Raw genomic sequence first — 9,425 nt, forward strand, 5'->3', positions numbered from 1 at the left:
GCCTCACAGGTAGATTGTCAGTTTAATTGTTTGTTTAATTATTGCCATCATGACTCTGCTCGCTCACTCTGTAAGCTCTATGAAAACCCAAATGGGAACAAGTTTGGGCCCTGCTTTCTGGAAATTACATTTATGTCTCATGAAATATACTTCTGTAATGTAAGATAAACAAGGCTCTTATGTTGTTGGCTCTTGTATACAGTACAAATTGACTGGATTGACTGATGTCACTTGTTATTTAATTTTATTCTCGCACAGAGTCAAATCAAGTCCTATTTCCTAGCTGCCGATTGGAGAAAAATTATGGCAGGAAATAATACCATATATTAGAAATTGAAGGGCCCCTGAAAAGGATTACGTTGGGAAAATGTTTTATTCATATTGCAATGAATGTGGTGGTACTGGCAAGTGAATACAGCAGAATTGACAGCAACCTTTAGTGTGCAGTCGTATCTGGCCGTGCTAAAAGGAAAAACTGCAAATGAAATGCATCTAGTTATGTGCGACCATCGTTGTAGATGCCCAAGTCTGCATTCATAATCACTGGATATTGCATCCCGAGGGAAGTTCAAGTAGATTCCTCATTGTCACCAGTGGTGGAATGAGTTATTTCTTTTATTTTTTGCCTTTTTCACATAAACCTTCCATCTTTCATATGAACCCAACGCGCTTCCCGCCATTTGCGTCATTGCCAGGCAGGCCTGGTCCCCGACCAGCGCTAGAGCACTTTATAAAAGAGCAACGAAGCGAAAGGATAATGTCTTGTCCTGCAATCCATCAAAGTCCAAAATGTGTTGTCATGTGCTTGGGGTTCACAGCCAGCCACAGGGCATGCACAGTCAGATGATCATACCAAGAAAGGCAACAGCCACACCTCGAGTTACATTGCCAGTTACCGCTGCAATTGTGGGCGTTTGTAGTAAACAGGCCCCCAAGAGCCACACATTGACCTGCCATCCTATGGTTCCTTGCTCCAGCATGCCAATAATTCTGCCAAACTCCTGTTCATTTAGTTGTCACCTTTGAGGCATCAGATAATACAAGTTCGAATCCATGTATAATGTCCTGCCATTGTAATATTTTTATGGTTTGAAAATTGTCCTCAATAATTGTAATCTCTGGCTGGTTGAATTGTCCTCTAATTGATGTGAGACACACATGGAAGTATTTGAGAATATTTTCCTTTCTCCTAATCATGATGAGATGACCATGATAATTAAATGTTAGATAAATTTTTCCCAGTTGCTTTTTAGTTTTGCCATTTATTGAAACCGTACCTTTGTCTTAAACATGTGCTATAGAGTCTATTTGGGTATACTCGTACATCTTGGTAGGGGTCACATTGTGGTTCTGACAGAATCGTGAATTCGTCACGAAAGTGCAATTTGCATTCAAATCTATCGAGTGATAATGTTAAAAATTACGGATAGATGGTCATGCCAAATTACCGAGTAGAGCACTGTCACAAGCAATCACAAACTGACATCAAATAATAAATAATATTGAGGAACAGAGTCCTTATTTATCTGCACATTTACATTGAAGTTATTTGTGACTTTTTGGGTTAAAATAATCACATTATAATGAGTGCTAACCAAATACAGTACTACAGTTAAACTAAAGGAAAGATTAAGAGTAATAACTCCGGGATGAGCCAGTGTATTTTATATGCATATTAATATAGTTTAAACATCATACTGACATGAGGATGATCAAATGTTGCTCGAAACACTGATATGAAACTTGTAATGTAATCATCTGGGATTTTCAGCCATTCAATGGGTTCTTGGTTGAAGCTAAAATGCATGGACACTTGAGTTAGCTTTTGGTAAGATTTGTAGTAATTTCCTTTGGACTTGTGGCATCTTACCAATCTACTGTTCTTCTCTTCCAGGAAATCAGTGCTTACAATACCCGCCTTTTCAAAGTCGTGGCCCCTGACCACTCTGTGCAGTACGAGGTTAGACTTGCCTCTGTAGTCACTCAAGGTCAGTGTGAATAACTCTCTAATGCCTTGTACAAATTAATGAGGCATTCTTTTCTTTTTTTCAGTTCAAAGCGATCCGTTGTCTGTCTTTAAAGGGAATGTGTCTTAAAATAGGTGACTTTTTAAAGGTGACTTTGTATCACAAGTAGGTGACTTTGTATCACATTGGTAATCATTTTTCTGACCGAGTCATTCTGCAAAATCATCGAACAAAGGCAGTTGAAGTTTGATTCAGACTTTTATTTATTTTAGGCAGAGTAATGTTTTGAGATCATTCTAATTTTATGGAACTTGTCTTTCTCGTGTTTATAACCAATACTTTTAATCACTCGTTTAGTGCTTCAAGGCATGTGCTGAAAAGCAAGATGACGGCAAGTGAGATAAGAAGAAAAGAAAGAAAAAAAAACAGGGTGATACAGCGGCCATGAAGACTTTTAAAATTTACAGATGATTGGCTCAAAAAGTGGAGGAGATTCATGTGAGCCAGTGGCCATCCATATCTAGTGCCCAACTGTGTCTGCATACATCCTCCTGCAGTTGGGTTACTTCTTATTAGTAGGTTGATGGCAGGATTTGTATTCCAGCCACCATAAAATCCTTCATTCTGCAAAACATACGGAAAGCACAAAGAAATCTGTAAACCCACTTCGTGGGAGTACCTCATGTGCAGCTTCCCTAACCAGGGCAGCTCACCGGATGACGGGATTGGGGTAAAGCCTTCGGGACCCCCAATCTTTGATGAAAGGAAGAAATCCATGGGGTAACCTTCCTGGGTCAGATTGCGGGAGAGTGTGTCAGGGTGGTGCTGAGGTGTTGTCCACCAGACGGTGGTCCCCTTGGGATAATCTGAGGCTGTCCCTTTGGGTGGGTGCCTGGAATGTTCTATTCCTAAGAGAGGATGATCACCTGTCTCTGTTATCATCTGAGCTCAAGCGTTTAGACATCGGTATTGCTGCACTCTCTGAGGTTCGGAAAATCGGATTGCGGCAAGATCATGGTGGGTGATTACACCTACTATTAGTCGAGTCGCTCTGATGGTTACCATGCCCAAGGAGTTGCTGCAGCTGTGTCCAATAAGCTGACTCCAATGATAATAGAGGTAACACCGGTCAATGAGCGTATTATGAGACAAAGGATTCGTCACTCCTTGGGTGTTGTTTCCCTGGTCTCTGTATATGCTCCGACTGAAGTGAGTGATCTCACCGTGAAGGACGCATTCTCTGTCACGCTCGAGTCTGTGGTTGGTCAGTGCCCCAGGAAGATACTCCTCTTGTCTTAGGGGATTTCAATGCATCAACTGGAACTGATCGGGATGGTTATGAGACGCGTGTTGTCCCCACGGGTCTGAAATTGTGAACCAGAATTGCACTAAGTTCCTTTACTTTGCAAGAAGTCATGGACTTAGGATGGCTGGTTCATGGTTTCAGTGCTCACAGGCTCATCACTGGATTTGGTATTCCAACACCGGCAGTGTGGCAATGGAGATTTACCATGTGCTCGTTGATGGTCGCTGGAGGATGATACAGAACTGCAGGGTCTACTGGAGTGCTCAGTTCCTCAATACCGACCACAGGTTTGTTGTAGCAACTCTATAGTTGCAGCTTAATTCCAGGAGAATGCTACCATCGCTGCCTCTGCTAGATGTTGGCAAGCTCAAGGATGAGAGGGTAGCTGAGGAGTTTGCAAACGTGCTGAGTGGGGATTTGGGGGGGGGGGGGGTCTGGGTGCTTTGGGGAATCCTGAAGAGTTGTGGAGTGCCTTCAAGACCACCGCCCTTGGTGTTGCCGGAGGATGTCTTAGAACTCACTGTAGGGCGATGAAGAATTTTCTCTCTCAAGGGACACTGAATACCATTGACCAGAGTCACAGGGCCAGGCTGTGACTGACATAAAACTGTATGTGCGCTCAGGGTGGACAAGGAGGCATGTGTGCGAGGAATCTGTGAGGAGGTAGAGCATCACCTGTCGTCAAGTGATTCTCATCCTGCTTGTAGGGTTATTCACGCATTGCCTTCCTCCAACCCCACCTCTTGGTGTACTGCAATTAGAGTGGAGGGTGGTTGGCTCTTGATAGAGTAGTCCGAAGTGAAGGCCCCTCGGCCGGTTACTTTGAACATCTGTACCAGGCTGATCCACTATCTGTTGAGTTGGATGTCAGGGGTGTTACTCTCTCTATGGCTGACCTTAAAATAAACTGTGAACCACCTTCGTTTGTGGAAACACAGGTTGCAGTGATTCGGTTGAAATGGGGTAAAGCTCCTGGGATCTTTGGCATCCATGCTGAACTTCTCAAGTCTGGTCGAAATGCTGCACTCATGTCATTGCATGCAGTTCTAGGCTCTGCCTGGAACACGGGCATCATCCCAACTGACGAGAAGAGGGGCATTGTTGTTCCTCTCGAGAAAGGGAAGGGTGATCGTCAGGACTGCAACAACTACCGAGGGGTGACGCTGCTGTCAGTGCCGGGCAAGGTCTTTGCTCGGATCATTTTTGATCAGGTTCGCCACCATCTGCTTGAGCACCAGTGTCCAGAGCAGACAGTCTTTACACCAATGAGGTCAACGATTGACTGTATCCTTGCTCTTCGGGTCCTCACCGAACGCAGATGAGAGTTTCGGCAGGGGCTTCTTGCAGCCTATGTTGATCTCTGTAAAGCGTTCGATTCAGTGGATTGGGCTGCCCTCTGGAGGATTCTTCGTCTTCTTGGCGTGCCACCAAAACTGATCGATCTGATGTCTGAACTATACTCTGGTACTGAGAGTGCAGTGAGATGTGGTGGGACCATCTCTGACTTATTTTCAGTTGTTACTGGAGTTCACGAGGGGTGTGTACTGGCCCCCACACTTTTCAGCGCTTGTATGGACTGGATTCTGAGGAAGATGTCGGAGAGATCAAGCTGCGGTGCATCGTTTGGTAATGTCAAGATCTCTGACCTTGATTTCGCAGATGATGCAGTCATCTTTGCGGAGACTCTGGATATGCTTTTGGGAGCCCTCAACGTCCTTAATAGGGAGTGAGAAGAATTGGGATTACGGGTTTCCTGGGTCAAAACGAAGATCCAGGCTTTCATTGACATCTTGGATGCTGCTATCTTGTCTGCACCTGTTTGTGGCGAGGATATTGAGGTCACGGACGGATTCACTTACCTTGGCAGTGCTATTCATGTCTCTGCTGACTGTTAGCCCAGAGGTCAGTGGACATCTGGGTCGGGCCTGGTGTTTTATGGATTCACTGGATCATGGGGTGTGGCACTGCCGATACCTGTGTGGAAGGATGAAAGTCTGAGTCCTTGGTCCTTCCAGTTTTGCACTATGGATGTGACTTGGACTCTGATCAGGGATCTGAGACGGCGACTTAATTCCTTTGGTACCAGGTCTCTTCGGAGAATCCTTGGCTATTTCTGGTCAGACTTTGTGTCCAATGAGTGGTTGCTGAGAGATTCAAATGAGATTTGTTACCTGCGCAGTCCGTGAGCGTCAGCTCCGGCTGTATGGACACGTGGCTCAATTTCCTGACGCTGATCCTGTTCACCAGATTCTCTCAGCGAGGGAGCCTCGTGAGTGGAAGAAGCAATGGGCTGACCATGTGCCTTGTGGTTGCAGCAAGTTGATCAGCATCTCACGGAGATGGGGATTGGTCCAGGCATCTGCCTGGGGGATGGCCAGACGGAGGCTCCTGGAGTACCGGCGGAAAGGGGACGCAGCGACGTGCTGCTCCGGCTCATGCTCCCATACCTGACTTGACCTATTTGCCTTTATGTATAATTTTGGATAATTTTGTTATTTTTTTTTAACATGTGGGAATTATCAGAAACAAAATAGGACCAATGCTTAAAAAAATACTTTATTTAAGAACATGCTTCGAACAGTGACATTGTGCTAAGTTTGTCCACTCTGAGTCTGGGGGTTTGGCATTTTGATTCAGGGCCTGGCTGAGTCATACCAAAGACTTTTGAAATGGTGTGTTAACCTTCCTCGCTTGACGCTCAGTACGTAGAGGATAGAGCCTGGGTAAACCGTGTGGGTCACCATCCCATGGGGGGACGGCGGTGGAGGGGAGTGGCTGTTTGAGGAGAAGGTGCTGGGTGGAGATTTCTTCTTAATTGCCCTGTTGACTACAGAGAGAAAAGTTACATCACAAGATGGTGTTGCCAGCTCTGAGTTATTTTATTTTTACAGGGTCTCTGGCTCATATTAGAAATCAAACGTACACACGAAGACAAATACATCGAGACAACATGGACTTAACTTCAGACAAACACAGTCACAAGGCTTGTGGAACTGATGTCAATTCATTGAGCATTCTGCGTTCCAGCTAAGCCGTATTTTATGATGACATCATTTTTATCTTTGCACTCAGCAGGGCAATTGAGCAGGAATTTCCTCCTTCCATGGATGATAACCTGTGGGGTTTATCCATGCTCAATACTGTACTTCAACTTCTGAGTGTCGAGCAAGAAAGTAGCACGTACAATTTTTTAAGTCTTTGGTATGAGTCAGCCAGGGTCGGAATCGAACTGCCGACTTTCCAGGATCAGAGTACATGCTGTAGCCATTACATCACTGAGTCTGGTTCATTCTTTGGGAAGTTGTGTCACTTCTCCAAAGGTCACTGGCTGTATTAGTCTGAGGTCAAGTGCAGTGTTGTCTTGTCTTTCTACCTGCATGTGGGTGTGATTTGTGTGACATCTACTCCTCCTTTGACCCTGTTAAAAAATATAAATACTCCAGAACCCTGTGACTTGTTTTGTTGATATTGTGTTACTGGAAAGCACTAGATTGAACATGGAAGCACTTCTGTCATTTTTTCCTCATCAAAAGGATGTTTGATAATGGATGTTGATAGTCAATTGTGAAACATGCAGGAGAGGATCATTGGTTTGCAGATCCAGCCATGCATGGTGTTTGCAAAATGAAAGGTATTATTGTGAAAATAGCTTGCAATACTGCACCCTCATTACCTCCACCACCGAAGATGGACGGAGGTTATGTTTTCACCCTTGTCTGTCTGTATGTCTGTGAAAAGGATATCTGTGAACAGTTGTGGATGGATTCGGACGAAATTTGGTGGGAAGGTTAGGGGTGTGACAAGGAAGAATTGATTTGATTTCAGTAAAGATCTGGATCTGGATTCGAGATTTTTAAAGCGATTCTTCACCATTGAGTGATAGTGCCAAAAATGATATACAGCATGATATCTCAAAAAAGTTGTGGATGGGTTGTTTGTGTGACAAGGAAGAATTGATTCCATTTTGGTGAAGTTCCGGATCTTGGTTTTGGATACGAGAATTTTTAATTTTTCAAGTTTTTCTTCACCATTGAGAGATGGGGCCAAAAACGATATGCAGCACAATATTTCATAAAGTTATGGACGAGTTATCACAAAGCTTGGTGGATGAGTTGGTTTGGTGACAAGAACAAGCCAGTTCGATTTTGGAGGTTCGGATCCAGATCCAGCCTTTCAGTGTGATACAAAACGTAAACTCTTCAGCCTGACAGAGGTATGCGCTCTACCGAGTAGTCTATGTGAGAGAGGTCACATTATTCTATATTATGGTCGTGCAAATATAATCAATACTGTCTGGGATTTTTGAGGGAGAAACAAGATGAAACTTCTTCTTTAATGGCCACAATAATTCACATGTGCGTGTCTTGTGGGGTTGGCTGTGGTAGTGGGAGGGAGAGGTTGGGGCATTTAGCCAAAGTCTTTTATGAACCAGCTGGGCTTGACTAAATACTTCTGGCAAGGATTGATAATTTTCCAAGGTGCTAGCAATCGCTCACCTACTCTTCATGAAGGACACAACGGGATCTTTGGGATCTTTATCATCCACCAACTAATGTCGTCAGATGGGATGCGCAGCTTAACATCCATCTGAGGGATGGCACAAACATTGACGAATCACCCTGCCTGTAATAGAATTTACAGTTGGGTTTGGTTTCAAACCCAGGGTAGACAGCTTAGAGACAGCTTAGAGGCAAGTGTGCATACTTCAAGGCCATCCTGTCAGCCCAAAGTACAAGACTATTCCCATTTTGGATAATCAGGTTGACATTCTGCCCGGAGGACTGCATGCTGCTGAATATCCAGCTTATAATCACAACCCTGACCTTAGCATATTTGCATACTGTGCTGCAATTTGATAAGACTTGAATTGCATGTTGATAAGAACAAAGAATATGTTCTTGTAAATCCAGGTAAGGAATTATGTATCCAGGTGATTTCGTGTTGATAAATATTTCTTTCAATAAAATTTGCTCTTGCCAGCAAAATCATGCTTCATAAAGTATAATAGTCCTTTGTTCTCTATAAATAGGTTAAGGTGTGATTCCACACGCTTGAGCAACGATTTGTGAGGATCTTGTAAGAGGGCAATGGCAACATGTACGTAAATAGATTTAGAGTCCATATTTCATTTTCCTGCAAAGTTTTACAATCCCTCAAAAGTAATCTCCATTGTGTTGAACAACACCTTTGGAAGGCGAAGAATTATATCTGCACAGTTGTTAAAGTTCAGTTGTTTAATGGTGTGCCCCTTGAACACTCATCCAGTGTCAGAAATCACATTTCTCTTTGTTACATTAACCCATTTATATACAGAGATGGAGGGTCATGGAAAATCTACATGACAAACAGGTTTATGCTCACACAGCGACGTCGTGCAGGAAGATTGCATACAAGGGAGGACGGAGAAATTGGAAAGGAAGAAACTTTTTTTTGGAAACAGTCGAGGCTCGTGGAAGAGCTCGTATTAGTACACTGAACGGATCCGGACGCAACAGGACAAAAGCAACAGCAGATAGAGGGGGGAAACACCAACAGCAGAGCTGGAGGCCAATATAGGGAGGCAGACAAACAATAGATGTGGGGAAGAATGGAGGGCAGGAGAGGATGCATGGGGCAGACAAGATGGATACAGAAGGAAACTCTCTGGGGGGGAAAAAATGGATTGGGGTGGGGTTGGGGGGGAGGGGTTACTGTGGGTTGAAAAGATCATGGGTTTGGAATGGGGATGATCTGAGATGGTGGTGAACCGCTGTCTTGAAAACCCAAAGTGAAGAGTGAGATTGAAGAGGATGTGGAAGTTGGTTCCATCAGCATGAAAATAGAGGAACAAATGATTGAAATATTGGCCATATAATTGGGAACATGCAAACAGGACAAGGAAAACGAGTGGGGGTGAGTAGACAAGAAAGGTGTAAGCCGACAGGAAAAGGTGACAGAGTAAATGCATGAGTGGGGATGGACAGAAGTGGAGAGTCAGTGATAATAGGAAAGATTAGGACTCGGGGACACCGAGATTGTGATGGCTTGCCACTTAGAAGAAGAGCAGCAAAAGAGTGAAGGTGAGCAGTTAGCTTGGATTCCAGGATGATGACAATGTTTGGATTGCTGGCAGAGCGAGTGCAGCCTAGTCTGGTTCATGAGGGACAAGTCCC

General features: G+C 44.1%; 1 protein-coding gene across 3 annotated transcripts in view; it reads left to right on the forward strand.

Moving 5' to 3' along the window:
- The window catches only part of DPP3 (dipeptidyl peptidase 3), a 374,981-nt gene that overhangs the window by 145,382 nt on the left and 220,174 nt on the right, over positions 1-9,425 (forward strand). For all 3 annotated transcript variants that reach the window (XM_085887695.1, XM_085887697.1, XM_085887698.1), the window contains exon 6: positions 1,895-1,988. In XM_085887695.1, the coding sequence (XP_085743821.1) occupies positions 1,895-1,988 (94 nt within the window). The remainder of the gene's footprint in view (positions 1-1,894; positions 1,989-9,425) is intronic.

Source organism: Eptatretus burgeri, chromosome 7 (assembly GCF_056783735.1).
Source record: "Eptatretus burgeri isolate ZD-2024b chromosome 7, Ebu_testis_v1, whole genome shotgun sequence".
NCBI classification, from domain to species: Eukaryota; Metazoa; Chordata; class Myxini; order Myxiniformes; family Myxinidae; genus Eptatretus; species Eptatretus burgeri.